At 36.9% G+C, this 18,779-nt stretch overlaps 2 protein-coding genes across 2 annotated transcripts in view; one reads left to right on the top strand and one right to left on the bottom strand.

The window, feature by feature from the left end:
* The window catches only part of MARCHF6 (membrane associated ring-CH-type finger 6), a 78,797-nt gene that overhangs the window by 10,168 nt on the left and 49,850 nt on the right, over positions 1 to 18,779 (top strand). Inside the window, 3 exon segments of the mRNA XM_079145301.1 lie at positions 13,776 to 13,872; positions 14,659 to 14,732; positions 16,702 to 16,845. Of these exon segments, the coding sequence (XP_079001427.1) occupies positions 13,776 to 13,872; positions 14,659 to 14,732; positions 16,702 to 16,845 (315 nt within the window).
* Positions 1,667 to 3,007, bottom strand: LOC306664440 (ubiquitin-conjugating enzyme E2 D3-like). Its single transcript, XM_079145313.1, has one exon. It carries the CDS (start codon positions 2,862 to 2,864, stop codon positions 2,421 to 2,423), a length of 444 nt encoding a protein of 147 aa, XP_079001439.1. The 5' UTR covers positions 2,865 to 3,007; the 3' UTR covers positions 1,667 to 2,420.

Below are 18,779 nucleotides of genomic sequence, written 5' to 3'. Positions count from 1 at the left end.
AGTGAAATAAGGTCAAAGCTTTCATAAATCATGTTGATGTTATATACTCTTTATTTGATGAAAATGGCAGTTTACCAATGTGATTTTCCTCCCCAAATCCCTCATCCCCAATCTAATCATGAATCAGACAGTTTCTAAAATAGGAGAATCCAATAAATATATACCCAACCAGTATTCTTTAAAATAGTGAAGGTCATCAAAACCAAGGAAAATTTGAGAGAACACCAGAATCAAGAAAGACATGACAGCTAAATTAATGTGGATTGTAGAACAGAAAAGGGACACTAAAACGTAAAGACTAAGCAATTCTGAGTGTACTGTGGACTTTAACAGTACTTTAATAATGTATCAGTATTGGTTCATTAAGTGGTAAGTCGAGCAAATCCTACTAAGATGTTAATAATAGGGGATGTGTGTTGGTTTTATGGGAACTTTGTATATCCTTCTATTTTCCATAAATCTAAGTCCATTCTAAAAAATAAGTCTCTTAGTGATTTAAAAAAAAAAAAAAAAAGGCTTTGTTTAATTCTTACCAATTTACCACCAGAAGTAGAGAGATTTTGATTTTTTTTTTTTTTTAACCACCAGAAGTAGAGTAGAGAGATTTTGATTTTTTTGGTACTGGGGATTGAACCCAGAGGCATTCTACCACTGAGCTACATCCCCAGCCCTTTTAATTTTTTCTTCTTGAGACAGGTTCTTACTTAGTTGCTTAGGGCCTTGCTTAAGTTGCTGAGACTGTCCTCGAATTTGTGATCCTCCTGCCTCACATCATGAATTGCTGGATTACAGACCTATGCCACCATGCCCAGCTGAGGTCTTAATATAAATTTCCAAGATAGATAAAGGCTTAGGAGTAATAACATGCACCTACAGCTTTTAGAGCTTTCTTTTTCTTCATAGTAGGCACTTAGAATACATTGTTGAATATGGTTATTGGCTAGAAAAGCCAATGGAATGGGTCAATAAATAAGTGGGCAAGTGAATTAAAAGAGATGTTTCTTAAAAGAAGAAATATTAATGGCTAACAAATAACATGAAAAAATGTTCAATATCCTTAGCAGTCAGGAAAATGCAAATCAAAACTACTCTAAGATTTCATTTCATTCCAGTTAGAATGACTGTCAGCAAGAATACAAGTAGTAGGTGCCAGGTATGGTGATGCACATCTATAATCCCAGCAATTTCGGAGACTGAGCAGCATAATGGCAAGTTTGAGATCAGCCTGGGCAACTTAGTAATACCCTTTCCCAGAAGAGAAAATAGAAAGACTTTGGAATGTAGCTCAGTGATAAAACATCCCTGGTTTAAATCTCCTGTACAAATAAAACCAAAACCATAATGTTCCGGTTTAGATGTGGTATCCCCCAAAATCTCATGTGTAAGATGATGCAAGAAGGTTCAGAGGAGAAATGATTGGGTTGTAAGAGTCTTAACCCAATCAGTGAATTAATTCCCTGATAGGGATTAATTGAGTGGTAACTGAAGTGATAGGCTGTGGCTTATATTTGTATCTGGCCAGTGGAGTCTCTGTGCTTCCTGACCATGTGAGCTGCTTCCCTTTACCATACTCTTCTTTTTTTAGTTTTTTTTTTTTTATTGGTTTATACAACTTTATTGAAGAAAAATAAATCAATTACTAGCAGAGCTATTAGTTGATCACTCATCCATTGACAACTTGCATCATTTATTCAGTGCTATATTAAACAGTGTATTGGAAGATAGATTAACTAATAGCTCCAAGCCTCCTAACAATTTAAATGAAAATTACAAAATGTTTTGAGACCCTATTTTGGAATACAAAGGGTGTTTGACTTCCAATTTCCATTCTCTGTAGAACAAGAACAGGTCATTCCTTTATTGACATGCATAAAATACATCACATTTTCTGTTCTGCTGATGCTATAAATTCAATACCAATTCTCCAGCCACATCAGTTATGAGCATAAAGTATATCATGTAACCTCAAATCTCTAACAGTGGAAGGTTTAAACAAAATGGATGCTTCTAGAATAATGCTGCTTCCTTTGATGTGACATCTGAGCATCCATCTCCCTCCCCCTCAGATGATTTCTTCAGCATGTTAGAGCAGTGAGGAATGGTTTAGTCTCATAACCAAGTTAGAGTGAAGACATTGGCCACATAATACACATGCTCCATTTTTTAAAAAAATTCTGAATCTTGGGCAACTGTTCTCTTGTAACTACTTTACAGTTTCTAAAAGCAGTTATTGTCCAAAGCTGGAAGAACTTAAGTCTTCTCAGATGAGCATGTGAATGAATGGAGGGAGGTAAACAAAAAATAAAATTAAAAAAGATGAGGTCTGATAGGGGAGCAGCCAGATAAGAAAATCAAAAAAGGAACAGTAATTTAAAGTTTATTCCAGCTATAATGCAGGTTATTCTGACTTTAAGGTAACATCACATGGCATACTTCTGAGTCCATTCCCGAGATATTCTGTTGTACTTATCTCTGTCTGTTTTATAGATCCGTGCAATCTCTGGCACTAAAGGGTCATCTGGGTTTGGATCACATAGCAGTGAACAAATGGATAAAAGAACTTTAGAAATAGTTAAAGCAGGAGACCATTGTGATCTTAGAATATCGAGACAAATGCTGCCATTACTGTTAATATTTGGATGATAAATTCTTGTTGTAAATGCAACCTTAGGTGGTTTGAAGGGGTAGTCTGTAGGAAAATGAATTGTCAAAAAGAATACACCACCTTGATATGGGCTGTCATTAGGTCCCATAATTGTGGCTTGCCAATGAAACATATCATCCCCAACTGGACCTGCAGAACATTGTGCTGGAGGGTCACGGGCCAAATCACTAAGTTCCTTATTAATCCATTTCAGCGCCATAGTCTGTGCTTTTCGTCTGGCTCCTCACTATCTCGGTGTGTGCTCAAAGGTCCGGCCAAAACTCTTGATTATCCGGGCGGCGGGGAAGGATTGTCTCTTCGTCTCACACCTGCTGTGCCAGACACAGGCGCAGAGGGGCCGGGGCCTCCCTCAAGCTGCGGCCTTGGCCTCCTCCCCGCGCGGCAGCTGGTTCCTCCCCGGCCCTACCTACCATACTCTTCTGCCATGACGAGCCCTGAGAAGTGGAGCCTGCCTTCAATGGACTAACACCTCTGAAACCATGAGCCCTCAAGTAAACTTCTCCTCCTCTACAGGTGTTCTGGTTGGGCCTTTCAGTCACAGTGGTAAAAAAAAACAACTGACTAGAACAGAAATTGGTACAGGGAGTGGGGCCGTTGCTGTGACTAACCTGACCATGTGGTTCAGAAGCTTTTTGAGCAGAAAGATTTGAAAAACTGTGAACTTGAAAGGCAGGAGTAAAACTAGGGCTAAGGAAGTTGCAGTTGTTAAAGACAGTACTGCTGCTAAAGAAAAATGCGAAAGACCTTGCCCAGAGACAGTAAGAATGATGACTTGAGGGCATCTGAGGAGCTGGCAAGACAGCACTCATCTAAAACTCAAGGGAGTAAAGGTGAAAATTCTCTTGAGACCCGTGGGGCACCCTTCTTTTACGGGGGGGCCTAGGAAGTTTTTTTGTTTTCAACATGCACAGCCACTCAGAGGCTGCTGAGGCAGGGTCCCTGGAGGCTTGACTACTGCTCAAGAGGGCGGCAGACCTTGGCGTCAACCGTGTGGTACTGGTTCTGCCAGAATGCAGGGTACTGTAGTTAGGGGGTCATGGAGGCTTCCACCAAGATTTCAAAGGAAGGCCTGGGAGACCAGGCCAGGTGCAGCAGGGTTGGAGTCCCTGTGGGCAGCTCCTGGAAAGGTGAAGTGTGGAGGTGTGAGGAGGAAGCCGAAGCTACAGTGGAGATCCTCCAAATTAAGAAAGGTCAGTAACGTGGCTTGGGTCATTGTTTTAGGAAGCTGAAGAAATTGAGCAGGGACAAGCCAACAGAAGGGCCTCTTGGGCTGCAATGAACAAGACTACAGGGGCCGGGCTACATGAGCCATTTGGAGAGAACATCATGTTCTTCATGTGCCCCAGATGCTGGACATGGAGCTACAGGACTTGTTTGCCCAGCTGGATTTCCTTCTTGCCTTGGTCTGTGCCCTTCTTTCTATGTCCCTAATTTTGTGAATGGAAATGTTTATTCTGTACCATGATTGGATACTTGTAAAATTGCTTTTAATTTTACAGGCACTCATAATGTGAGATTACCTTGAGCCTCAGAGAAGACTTTGTTTGGACTTGAACTTTGAGCAGTCTTTGAACTGTTGAGACTGAGAACTTGGGGAAAGACTAAATATATTTTGCATTGTCAGATGAGTGGGAGCTTTTGGGGACCAGGAGTGGAATCATGTGGCTTAGATTTGTTGTCCCCCAAAATCTCATGTGTAAGACAATGCAAGAAGATTCAGAGGAGAAATGATTGGGTTGTAAGAGTCTTAACCCATCAGTGAATTCCCTGATAGGGATTAACTGAGTGGTAAATGAAGTGGTAGGGTGTGGCTTTGAGTATATATTTGTATCTGGCAAGTGGATACCTCTCTTTCTGCTTCCTGATTAGCATGTGAATTGCTTTCCTCCACCATACTCTCCCACCATGATATTTAGCCTCTCCTCAAGCCCCGAAGAATGGAGCCAACCATGAATCTGAAACCATGGGTCCTCAAACTTTTCCTCCTTTAAAATTGCGTTCTAGTTAGATCTTTTAGTCACAGTAGTGAAAAAGATGACTAAAACAAATAATAACTGCTTGCAAGGATGCAGGGGAAAAAGGAAAAATTATATATTGTTGGTAGGGAGGTAAAGAGGAGGTAATGAGAAATTAGTATACAACCATTATGAAAATCAGAATGACATTTCTCAAAAGATTGGGAATGGGTCTACTATATGACCCAACTATTTCCCTCCTTGGTATTTATTAAAAAAAAAAAAGTCTGCATACTATAGCCATATATTTATCCCAGTATTCATAGCAGTGCAATTCATAGTAGCCAAGTTATAGAACCAGCCTTGGTCTCTGTCAGCAGATGAATGGATAAAAGAAATATGATGTATATAAACAGTGGAGTTCTAGCTGTAAAGAAGAGTGAAATTATGTCATTTGCAGATAAATGAATGGAACTGGAGCGCATCATGCTAAGTGAAATAAATGTTTTATAAGTTGAAACTGGAGAGAAAGAAAAAAGGACTTCAGGGCAAAAAGAAGGGAGAACAGTAGAGGAAAGGGATCAAAAGGGAGGAAGGAGGGGAAAGAAAAGGCAGGTACTGCAGAATGAAGTTGACCAAATTGTGCCATGTCCATATGCAAATATATCCCTACTAACCCTGCTTTTAGGTGTAATTATAAAGCACCCATTAAAAAGTAGAGTAGAAGAACAGAATGATGGGAAAGAAAGAGGGAAAAGAAAGGAAGTCCTAGGGAATGAAATTGATCAAATTATGTATTACACTTGTACAAATATGCCATAATTCCACTATTAGGCATAATTGTAGTACATTAATAAAAGCATACTTTAAAAGGATATACTTAGATGAAAAAATTTACCTAGCCCATCCAGCAGAATTGGACCATACTTGGGGGGTGGAGGAGTTGTATATGAAGTATACTGTTCTAGAAAGGAAAAACTCTTTAGGTTAATATTGGTTTCAATGAGTTCCTACAGATATACTTGAGAAATTGTAAGGTAAAGGTTAAAGCAAGGGCTAGAATTCATTTGGATAATGCATTTTAACATATTCTAAAAAAAGAAAGAAAAGAAAAAAGTAGGTGCTGACTTCTGTGCCAGGTCCCAATTTGATAATCTCCATTCAGATTGTTGTTTTTTCTTCTGTCTATACTGGACTATCTCCATACTTAATACTAAGGATTTAGAAGTTTTTCATTTAAAAAGCAACAATAATAAAATTTATTGTTTTAAGTACCCTGTTAGGGACTTTAAAAGATGCTTGTATTCTAAGCCGGGCTTGGTGGTACACACCTATAATCCCAGCAACTTGGGAGGCTGAGGCAGGAGAATCTCGAGTTCAAAGCCAGCCTCCGCAACCTAGTGAGATCTTATCTCTAAATAAAATATAAAAAGGGCTGGGTTTGTGGCTCAGCCACAAACCACTTAGTGATTAAATGTCCCTGTGTTCAATTCCTGGTACCAAGAGGGAAAAAAAAATGCTTGTGTTATGGTATTAGGTATTTAAATAAAATAACAAAATTCCCATAATATAAAATAAAAGAATATTGTCTTTGAAAACCAGGAAGAGAAAAGGAATTGATTTTATTTTAGATTGAGCATGATTTGTGGTTTTACTGCACACATGTAATTCTGATGAGAGCTTTAATCTGTGGCAGACTCTACTTTATGATTTTTTAGTAAAGGACCTCAGGAAGCATCTTTTGTTGATTTTACTCTTCTTGTAGCCTCAGCTTGTTACTTTGTTGAGGTTTTGGGTGGTGGGATTGGTCCCGGTATAACACCAGGTTATTTTTTCTTGACTTTCTATGTTGGTAAGTAGTATTTGCTTCATGTTTTCCCCAAACTGCCAAAATCCTGTATAAGAAAGGAGATGCTAAGATATTTTTAGGGGTAGTTACAAGCTACCTCTAAATTTTTAGCAGTCTAATGCAGCAGCAGGTTAGTTTCTCACTGACATATATCTAGTGCTTTTGCCAACTGTAGTCACTTGGAGAAACTGCTTGATGGAAGCACCATCCCTTACCAAATGCTTCCATAACCAGAGGTAGGAAAGTACAGAGTGATGAACTGTTTCATTTCCCCCATTTATACTGAGAATGTATACACATCACTGTAGTTTCATGGACCAGAGAAATCAGTTTTTATGCCTAATATCAGAGATGGCAGGGAAGTGCATTTATATTATATGCTCAGAGAGGAGAAACCCAGAAATATTGGGTAAACAATGCTCATGATATTCACACTATCTGACAAAATAATTCTTACCAGGGTGAATAAAATAAATGTGCTCATTGGGTACATTTTAATCTATAGCTTCATATTTTAGATTGGGAAAAGTAATTCATTATTCTTTTTCATTTGATCTTTCTTCCCACGAGTCTGGTTAGACACTACACTGCAGAAAGTTTTTTCATTTTAAAAATTAAAACAATTTAAATACAGTAAAATTTACCTTTATCTAATGTCCATGTAGACAAAATACATATGGTCCTGTATCTAGCACAATCAAGGATGAAGTAATTCCATCACTTCTTCCCAAATATCCTTGTACCCTTTGGATTATCTCCCACCCCTCACTCCCAGCCTCTGGTAGCCATTGATCTGTTTTTGTTCCTAAGAATGTCCTTATTCTGAATGTTTCCAGAATGTCATGAATGGAATCATACAACATGTACCCTTTTGAATCTGGCTTCTTTCACTTAATAGAATGCATTTGGTATTTATCAATATCGTTGCATACTGTCAGTAGTTTATGCCTTCTTGTTGCCTAGTATTGTGTTTTTTGGGATAGACTCCTGTTTATTCAGTACAGTTGTGGGATTCACAGTTGTGGGTGGTTGTTTCCAGTTTTGGGGAATTATGAATGAAACCATGATACATATTCACATAGGTTTTTGTGTGAATGTGAGTTTTTATTTCCTGGGTTAAATATTTAGAAATAGGATTGCTCAGTAGTATGGTTAAGAGGTTTGTTTTTGGTTTTTCCTTTTTGTCACTTTAATATTATGTAGTGATATTTTACTGTGAGTTTTTAAATAAGAATGTGGTTAAAATATAAATTACAGAATTTGCTATTTTATTTAGGTGTAAAATTCATTGGCATTAAGTACACATTGTTGTGCAACCATCACCGTATTGTGATTTTAATTTGCATTTTCATAATGACTTGAATTCTTTCTCCATTTATGCCTCCTTTGAATAAATGTGTTCAAATCCTTTGCTAATTTAAAAAAAAAAACAAAAAAACACTTATTATTAAGAGCCCCCAGACTGGGTGCAGTGTGTCTCATACCTGTAATCCCATTGACTCAAGAGCCTGAGGCAGGATGATTGCAAGCTTGAGGCCAGCCTCAGAGACTTGGAGAGACCTTGTCTCAAAAAAAAAAAAAAAAAAAAAAAATGGGAATGTTAGTCAGTGGTAGAGTGCCTGTGGGTTCTATCCCCAGTACCTAAAGAAAAGAAAAGAAAAGAAAAGAAAAGAAAAGAAAGATTTCATTTAGTAAAGTGGACCAGTTTTAAAAAAAACTGGACAGATAATTTGCAAAGAAAGAGACCTTGGTAAAGGTTTGGAACTGCTCAGCTTCACTAGTAATAAAACTTCTTTTTAAATAGCTGCTGTACTACCAAGTTTTTAATCCTTTATTTCAGTAATGTGTTTTATTATAGAGAGTAATCTGCTGTACAGATGGGAAAATATTTAATAAAACTGAAGCGGTCTGTCGTAAACATACACAGAACATTGGCATTGTGGAAAAAATTACATTCAGTAATATAATTTGATTGCATGATGATTAAGGAAATTGGGGAGGAAGTGTATTAAAGTCAAAAGGAATTCTTTTCAGAATTGGGAGTTTATTTTAATCCTTATTTCTTCACTTGGTTAATAATTTACTTAGGTCTCAGTAGCTGAAATAGAATTAGCTAATCTAAGATTTCCAGCTAGTTTTCTGATAGTATAATGGTCCTGTAATATGCCATATCTATTGCATACTATTTTCTGTTTAGTCCTATGTGGCCTTGCATGCATTACCTTACCCTGCTGTCTTTATCCTCTTGTTTCCTGAACTATAAGATTGGTATTATGAGTATGAAATGAAATAATGTGTTCTGATTGTTCAGAACTCTGTCTAAACAAGGTAGGCATTAAATACCATGATGGAGCAGAAAATTTTCTTTTCCCTTATTTTCTGTTTTCTCCTACAATCCAGCTGAGGGAGGAAAAACCCAACAACTTAAAAGATCTTTATTCTTTTATCATGTCTGTGTAATATTTTAATATCTTTAATGGAAATAATGACACACACTTTTTTTTTTTTTTTTTGTACTGGGGGGGCACTCCCTGTTTTGTATTTTATTTAGAAACATGGTCTCATTGAGTTGCTTAGCACTTAGCTTTTGCTGATCCTGGCTTTGAATTTGGATTCCTCCTGCCTCAGCTTCCTGAGCTGTTGGGATTACAGGTGTGTGCCACTGAGCCCGGTGACAGGATATATTTTGACAATACAGTTAGTAAAATATTTACACAGTTTAAAGTATTTCCATGTATTATAATTTAAGGAAAAGCTTACTGATATGTTCATTTTTTTTCATTCTTGTTCACATAGTACATAGGTAAGCAGTAATCCTATAGGATGAGTAGAATTTAAAGAATGAGTAGTTCCTTGTGAAGTTTTTTTTTTAGAAATAGATCTTTTATATTCATGGAGAATGATCATTAACCCATTCATTAGGATTTTTTGTACTCCATTATAATTGACTAAAGATGAACATGGATAAAAGGATGATTTTAGGAGTTATTAATTACTGCTTGGAAATAGTGAAAGGATAGAATTACATTAGAGGTATTTTTTTCCCAGTTGAGACCAAGCTCATTGTTTTCATGTAACAAGATTACTTAAAGTAACAGATGGAATAATGCCCTTGTTATTTCTCTTGAAGAACTCCTGGCCCAGGATATGAATCATCCCTTTGTTCAGTGTATCCTAGCTGTATGCTCTATCCACGTGTTAAGTCATTTAGTAGCTGTCTTGGTTATCAGTTTGACTGTCATGGTATCACAGTGCTTGTGTTCAAGTATCTTGTACTTTACTTAATAATGACCTCAAAGTAGGAGAGTAGTGATGTTGGCAATGTCATTATAGTATATTACTGTAATTGTTATATTTTATTACAAGGTATTGTTATTTTTTACTGTGCCTAATTTATAAAGTAAACTTTATCAAAGGTATATGTATATAGGAAAAATAGTATACATAGAGTTTGGTACTATCCTCAGTTTCAGGAATCCACTTAATTTCTTGGATTGTATTTCCTGTGGATAAGGAGAAGCTACTGGTTTTCTTTGAATACTTCATTTAGTTCCACATTCTTTCTTCTTTTCTGACTGATGACACAAATGTTAGATATTTTGTTATAGTCTTAGAGGTCTCCAAGGATGTGTTTTTTAAGTTTATTTTCTTTATGTTCTTTGGATTAATTTCTTCTGTTGCATTTTCAAATTCACTGATTCTTTCTTCTGTCCTTTTTGTTCAGCTCTTAAGTCTATTTATTTTTTGCTTATTCAGAAATTTCCACTTGGTTCTTTTTTATATCTTCTATTTATTTGCCGAAACCTTCAGTTTCATTTCTTTCAAATGTGTTTGTAATTGCTCATTAAAACATTTGTATGGGACTGGGGCTGTGGCTCAGTGGTAGAGCGCTTGTGGCACGTGGGAGGCACTGGGTTCGATCCTCAGCACCACATAAGAATAGATAAATATAAAAAATTATGATGAATTCTTTAAAATACTTTCCAGGGCTGGGTTTGTAGCTCAGTAGTGAAACACTTGCGTAGCATGTGTGAGGCACTGGGTTTCACCTAGCACGTGTGAGGCACTGGGTTCGATTCTCAGTACCACATATAACCAAATACAAGAAAAAATAAAGGTTCATTGTCAACTAAAAAATATTTAAAAAATACTTTCCAGATAATCCTAACATTTGTGTCATTTCAGTGTTGACATCTGTAGTTTGCCTTCTTTCATTTAGGTTGAGATTTTACTAGCAACCTAGCTTTGACTTTGCAGTCTGAGTAAGAAGCTCAGTTCTAGGGATCCAAGTTCTTACTCTGGACCATGTTAAACAGATCCCTGAGGCTTGATTTTAGATTTGTTGTGTTTGCTTAGTATTATGTTTGTTGGTTTATCTTTCAGAAGGATGAGGGCCTTCTGAAAATCAGTGTTCCAATTCTTGGGTCTCCCTAATTGGATATTCCCCCACCCGACTCCTGTCCTCACCCACTGCCCATTCCCTAGGAGTGAACAGTGTCTCTGGAGATGAGCACCCTTGGAGTTTGCCGCTTCCTTGGTCCTACCACAACTTTTCTTAGGTCATGCAGGGCTGAGGCACCTTGGTGGGGTTTGTATCATATAACATAATGAGCCCACCACACAATCAGTGAGCCAATCCTGTGTATATCATTACAGGTGTATATCATTACCCTGGTGTATATCATTACCCTGGTGTATTTTGCCTTTTTCTGGCAGCAGCCTGCCAACATGGTGCATCCTTGCCTTTCCCAGTCTATATTTGGTAGCCAGTTAGTTACCATGTCCTCAGTGGCAACCTTCATTCATGTGAGCCTGGCTATGTTCCCACTGCCTTCCTGTACACTGTGTCCCATGAGACATGCTTTAGGATGGGCTGGGAAGATTGCATCCCACATCTGGCATTGCCCACCAGTGCTTGTACTCACCTTGCCTAGTTAGTTGATCCTTTCTCAAACATATATATACCTGTATCAAAAATTAGTCTAGGGGCAGGGCTGGGGAGATAGCTCAGTCGGTAGAGTGCTTGCCTTGCAAGCACAAGGCCCTGGGTTCAATCCCCAGCACTGCAAAGAAAAAAAAAAGACCATGTTTTAAAAAAAAAAAAAAAAATTAGTCTAGGGGCATCTAAGTACTTGATATAGTTATGTCAGTGGCTTTGGATGGCATTCAGTTCTTACCTGGATAATGGTGATTTTAGAGTTAATCCACATCTGTGGTGCCATTGACTCTGGTGATTCTAGATAACCTAAATCAGTTGCAAACCCCCATCACCCTGTCACATTTAGGTGGTAGTTGCATTGCCTGCTGTGGCCATGACTGTGACCTGGAATACAGTTGACAGGGAATCTTGGTTTCATTCTGCAGTGGGAGCCTCCAAGGAGGGCAAGGTGGAGTGCAGATTATCTACTCTCAACCCTCAAAGGCAGTGATGAAGATATCAAAGGACTCTGTGGAGATCTTGGAATAGATACTTGTGGGGGACTTGCCAGGGGTTGAACCCAGGGGTACTTTACTACTGAGCTACATTCCCAGTCCTTTTTATATTTTATTTTGAGACAGGGTCTCACAAAGTTGCTTAGGGCCTTGCTAAATTGTGAAGGCTGGCTTTGAACTTGAGGTCCTCCTGCCTTAGCCTCCTGAGCCACTGGGATCATAGGTGTGTACCACTGCACCTGGCAGGGTGTGCTAAATCTTTTAAGAAGGGTTCATTGCAGGGCAAGTATGGTGCTGGCAGTCAGCTTCAGTGCCCTACATTGAATTTACTGCAGTTAAACTGTACTTGTATTTGTACTTGATCCTGGCACAGGGAAAGGGTCCACTATGAGGGAGCTCCAGTCTGTCTCTTGGCCCCCCACCCCTTGTTCTTAGCTCTTTCATTGGGTCTGAAGTGTGCATTTGGAGAAAATTGGAGCATCCAGAGCAGGTTTAGCTACGTGGATACTGTTGCTGGGAACTGTGGAATGGGAACATGGTTCTGTGTTGTTTCTTTTGGAACTCTGTGGAGGATGATTAAGTACAAGGTGGAGGTAGTAGTGTTGCACCTCTAGAGCTCAAGTCTTGAACCATTGTAAGACCAACTGAAGTGAAAGCTTTTGCCAAGGATGTTTTCATTACTCAAGGATGAAGGTGAAATTGAGATGTTTAAAAGGGGTTAGATCTCATGTAGTTCTGACCATAAAGGTTGGAAATGCCAGCTATAGACTCTGCACTTAATTTAATTCAGTACTGGCAACTTCATCCGACTATGCCATGGATAGAGTTGACTCATTGATGGCTTTCTTTGGTTGGGGTGTGTGTGACTTTTCTCTTTTGGTGGAGAGATTTGTCTGAATAATTGGTTATTATGAGACTAGCATGATAACCAGTTAGCTGATCCTTAGTACTTTGTATCCCTCAACTTCACCATGTGACATTCCGTCACCATAGATTTGAGCAGCCCAAATCTCTGACCCTTGTGCATACTTCCCATTGCCCTAGGGATCAGCATTTGGCCAAGAGGGATAACTGAGAAGGTCTAAATAAAAGTCGTAACCAGATTTCATTTTGTATCTGTGGAGGAGTTTTCCGAAGCAAGCTAGCGAGCTAGTGAGTGCCAAGCATCAGTATGGTTTTCCTCTGAGCTGTGTTGTTGGCCACCTCAGGCTAGAGGGCAAACAAATATGTTTCTAAAACTGCTTGGTGTGGGTAGTGGGGAAAACTGTCATCCTCTACAGAACTGCAGACACTTTGGCCCTGTACTCCCGTGGCTTCTACTTAAGGTGGCCTCTGGTTTACCTCTTTCTGACCTGGAGTCTTTGTGGTTCAGCTTGCTCCCCTCAGTCCTAATCATGTGTATGTTTATGTTCCTTGTTCTTGTGAATGAGGTGAGGAGAGGGATTTCTACTCCTGTTCCCACCTGCCTTCTGCTTTTACTGATTTGAGTTCTCAGGTGTATTTTCGTGGCGCTTAGATTGTTAGGACTGTTTAAACTACTAAACTATTAGGACTAGAGTTTAAAACCGTTAGAATACTAATGTTGACTTGCTTTTGCGTGTTTTTATTCGGTACTTTTTATACAAGAGTTCAGTTGTTTCTCTTATTGTGGACTTTATATACAAAGCTAAGGAACAACTACCTTTGAATGCATTTAAAGAAACTTAGTTTCAAATATACATTTGAATATCATCTTAATCATAATTGTCAGTTCTCCATGCTATTAATATTTTGCCAAGTGACAGGTGATTGTTTTGACACAAATTATTTTTGTATTGGTGGCCTTTAAAAAAATTATATCCAAGAGTAATTATATTTTTCTCTTTGTTAACAGACATATGTAGAGTGTGTCGGTCAGAAGGAACACCTGAAAAACCTCTTTATCATCCTTGTGTATGTACTGGCAGTATTAAATTTATCCATCAAGAATGGTAAGTCATAATTTTAGAAAATTGTATAATTCTGAATTTCAGTTTTATCATCTACACAAGAAGAATGATCATTTCAATGAACTTGCTCTATAATTATTTTAAAAACTTTTGTTGTAAAATTTAAAAAGTTGAAAAAGAAATGACCCATAGTTCTTTTAAGCCATGCCTGTTATTTGAGAATAATCGTGAGTACCCTCTAATTTATTTCTAGCATGGAGAATGTATTTTGTCCTTGGGAAATATTTTTACTTTTTAGTTTCAGTGGCATAAGTTTTTAAAGTTTTTAGCTTACATCTATGAAATACTTTGTCAAGAACTATTTTCATGCTTTACATATCCTAATTAATCTCTACAAGAAAATTGAAGTAGTGTATTATTGTTATGTAGACAAAGAGATCATAGACAGGTTAAATAACTTTTCTTAGGCCATATAGTCAATCCATTAGTGACAGAACTAGGATTCAGACCTAGTTACTAGGTATTAATATTATCAGACCAGTATTAGAACTGATGTTGATGCTTGGGATTTTCTTTTTCATTTAACTCTGAAGAGATTATAATTTAGATTGAACCTTTTTAATATAGTATATATTTTCTTCTCTTTAGCAAGCGTAAATTCTGTACTCTTAGAAGGCAGATAAAGGTTTAAGAATGTTCTAAATGTGACATTGTCAAAATTGTTAAAAGCTCTGTAATATGTTGTTTTAATAAAAATAGAACATTTGTTTTCAGTGAAACTTCAGTGTGTTATAAATATTGTATTTATGAATGTATTTGTAATTACAGCTTAGTTCAGTGGCTGAAACACAGTCGAAAAGAATACTGTGAATTATGCAAACACAGATTTGCTTTTACACCAAGTAAGTTTTTTAGATGTTTTCAGTAGTTTTTTGGTTATTATTGTCAGCAAAAGGTGTTTTAAATGATTGTAAAGCACCAGTTTTTAACTTTATCGTCTTTGATAGTAATAGGAAAAAATGTTCTTCCATTTAGGAAAGTACTTTTTAAAATACTTTTTTTTTTAAATGGTCATCTAACACGTTTTATAGGACTCTTTCCTTTTTCTTTTTAATTATAGACAAGTTCAAGCATATACAAAGGTATAATAAGTTCACATGACGTACCCATCGCTCAGTGTCACTTGTTTCTCAATTCATGGTCCATTTCACTTTGTCTATGCTTCTTTATTTCCCCATCCTTTTTATTTTTTATTTTTGTCTGACCTTTTAAAAACAATCCTGTCATATATATTTTCATGTGTACATTTTTCAAAATATAGCTCTAAAATGTAAGGATTCCATTTAAAAAATATATATTATCATTAGCCACCTGGAAAAGATAATGATGCCTTTATTTCATCAAATATCAAATTTGGATGGTCTTTTGAGTTAAAATTACGTACACATTAGAATAATAGTAATAAAGACAAAGTTTTAACTCTCCCTTTTTCATGAGACTGGCTTTTGGGGGTGGGGTACCAGGAATTGAACCCAAGGGTGCTTAACCACTGATTCATATGTCTTTAGCCCTTTTTGTTTTTATTTAGAGGCAGCATTTTGCTAAGTTGCTTACAGCCTCACTATGTTGCTGAGGCTGAGTTTCAAACCTGCGATCCTCTTGTCTCAGCCTCCTGAATTGCTGGGATTACAGGAGTGCATCACCATGCCCAGCGTGAGACTGACTTATAAACTCATATTTTGTAAGCCTTTGGTAAATATTCTGCAGGTTTAAAAACTCACAATTCTCCGGCCTCAGCCTCCAGAGCTGCTGAGGTTACAGGTGTGCACTATTGCACCTGGCCAAAAGTTACTGTTTATTGTTTTTTTCCTGAATCTTCTTAAGTGTGAACAGTTTCGTGGTAGTGCTTTTATAAATTTTAGATCATTGATTTTCAGATCTTATATATTATAATTCCTTGTTTTGACCTTACTAAATAAATGTTTGTTCCTACTACATGGTTTTCTGAGTTACCTATTGTGGAGATTTTTAATAAGCAGTTGTTTTTATTGTAACCATTTTAAAATGCTATTTTTCTAAAACATGGCAAACCCCCCCCCCCCCCAAGTATGTTAAACCACATTTGCAGATAAATGGGAAAATTTGAATTTGTCATTTGAAATTTTAAGTACTATGTTGAAATTGAAGGAAGGGTTGGCTAACGAGGACTGTGGCTACCACATGAAATGGCTTCACTACAGGTTGTTGTGCTTTTTGAGTGCTGTGTCCTCATGCTTATGTTTGGGGGAGTTCTTTTATGATGACATGAGATCAACTTCCTTTTTGTTCTTGTTTCGTTTATCTTTTTACCTAACCTTTTATTTATTTATTTTTTTTGTACTGGGGATCAAACCAGGCTGTGGGTCACACCTGCTCTGCCAAGTGCTCTACCACTGAACTACATCCTTAGACTCTTTTAATTTATTTTGAGACAGGTTCTCACCTTGTTTCCTAGGCTGGCCTTGAACTTGTGATCCTCCTGTCTTAACCTCCTGTGTAGCTGGGATTATAGGTGTGCAGGGTACTTAACCTGATATTTTATAGCTTGGGAAACCAGATAATTATATTGTTTGAATGATAAATCTTTTCTTCCTGGTTAGGCCTCTTTTTTTTCTTGTTGATTTCCACATTTTACATGTGCTTTGTCTCATAAGCAGCTTTTTGGGTGAATATAGTACTGTAACTATTTGTTTCACTTTATTTTCATAGGAAAAATATCTAAGCACAATACATATATCAAACATTAAGATACTACAATGCCTATTTTCTGTTTATGAATTAAGCCATTTAAAAATCCTCATGAAATCCTGTATACCTTTTTCCCTCTTATAGTTTATTCCCCAGATATGCCTTCACGGCTTCCAATCCAAGATATATTTGCTGGACTGGTTACAAGTATTGGCACTGCAATACGATATTGGTTTCATTATACACTTGTGGCCTTTGCATGGTTGGGAGTTGTTCCTCTTACAGCATGTGAGTATTCCTGTCTAATCAAAGTTATTTAAACATTGCATAGCTGTTTAATATTAGGCCAAGTTATTGTTTGAATGATGTTTAATTATTTGGTGTTTTAATGTCATATATTGGGAAGTCTTGTTTAATAAACCTTCACCTGAACTCGGCATGATTCGGTTTTCATTTGGTGCTGGGGATTGAACTGAGGGCCTTGTCTTTGCTAAACATGTGTTTTACTATTGATAAACAACACAAGAACGAATTTGTAAACATTTTTTTTTTCTTGAATGTGAGAAAGAAAACTACAGTATACAGAGGGTAATAATTAAAGTTCATGAAAGAATTGAGAAAGTAAAAATGAAACCAAAATTAGAAGAAACTCAAATTTTATTTCTTGACTTATACAGAAGCTTTTAAGGTCTCCAATAGATGGGTTCTTTTGGGATCGCCCCACCTCCTTTTAAAGATACAAGATCTAATGGTCCTGAATAATCGGGAGGCTTATCTTTCAGATATAGGAAGTTCTCTTGGACTCATTTACTAACCAATCCTCTTAGGTGATTGTTCTTGTGGTTTTTGTTTTTCTTAAAGACATGGAAAATAGTATATGAATGACAGAATATATACCTATGATTCCTTAGAATTAAAAATAAGCAGTATCTTAAAACAGGTATATGATTATTATTCTTGTGTCTCCTAAAGTAAAATTAACTTGATCACCTATGGAAATGAAAATCTTGAAAGATATACCACATAGCAGAATAGGTTTGTTGAAGAGTGGATTAGAGTGATAGAAGACTTAGTCAAACAGTTCTCCTAGGTTGCAGTTAAAGAGACAAGTATTCCAGGTATGAGAAGAAAAAATTGAGAGATGAAGGCTAGATCCAGTTGTTTCAATAACTGCTACTAAATAGTTCTGTTAAGGCAAAAGAGATAATGGAGGTGAGGAAATGGGTGTCTTTTATTTATTTATTTATTTTTTGGTTGCAAGAAACTGACCATAATAAAGGAAAGTCTCACATTTCCTGAACTATCTCAAGTTTTCTAGACCTGGGGAATGTGATAGAGGCACAGCATTGATGTGCTTTACTTCCAGATTGTCCTACAAAGTAGAGAAAATCAGACCGCCATCAGACCTAAAATCAGCATTGTTGAAAGCTACAGGAAAGTAGAAACTTCAAATTTGACGATATTTTTGAACTTAAAATTTCTCACCTGAAAATGAAAAGACAACATAGAGAAACATTTCATTAGATGTAAGGGTTCAGAAAGCTTACTGTCTGAAACTTTTTAGTGGGGAAAAAAAAAAAAGTTTTAGAATATACTAAATGAGCAAGGAATCAGAAAGAGGTGAAACTCGAAATAAGTGCTTTTTATAGTTAAGCTCATTTTTTATTAATCTATGATAATTAATAGTTCTTAATTAATAACCTGGTACTAGAATTCCAGGTGATCTAAACATGGGAGTGATTATAGGGGAGGATAGAAATGAGAGATTTTTAAAGTTGTCTTATTTGTGAGATTATAAATTCTCTAGATATAGATAGAAAAATGATGAATAACTGTGAATTGAGATGTAGGAGTATGCAGGGTGTGATGGTGCACATCTGTAATCCCAGAGATTTGGGATGTTTTGGCAGAATAATTGCAAGTTGAAGGTTAGTCTCAGCAACTTAGTGAGACTCTGTCTTAAAATTAAAATTTAAAAGGGCTGGGGATGTGGCTCAGTGGTAATGTGCCTTTGGATTCAATACCTAGTACCCTCAAATGTAGGAGTAATGAAACAGTCCAGAAATAGACCCACACCTACACTATCTCCTGATTAACCACAAAAGCGTCCCAGTTGAGTGAAGGGAAGATGATATTTTCAGTAAATGGAATAGCATCAACCTAATGGCCATATGGGAAGCATAAAACATATCATTACCTCAGTGTGGCACAAAAATTAATTT

This window comes from Sciurus vulgaris (genome assembly GCF_902686455.1).
Source record: "Sciurus vulgaris genome assembly, chromosome: 6".
Taxonomy (NCBI): domain Eukaryota; kingdom Metazoa; phylum Chordata; class Mammalia; order Rodentia; family Sciuridae; genus Sciurus; species Sciurus vulgaris.
The sequence above is the reverse complement of the archived record's forward strand: the minus strand, read 5'-3'. Positions and strand labels throughout refer to the sequence as shown.

Excerpts from the sequence above, each read along its gene's own strand:
- LOC306664440 (XM_079145313.1), bottom strand. The coding sequence starts at position 2,864 with ATGGCGCTGAAATGGATTAATAAGGAACTTAGTGATTTGGCCCGTGAC.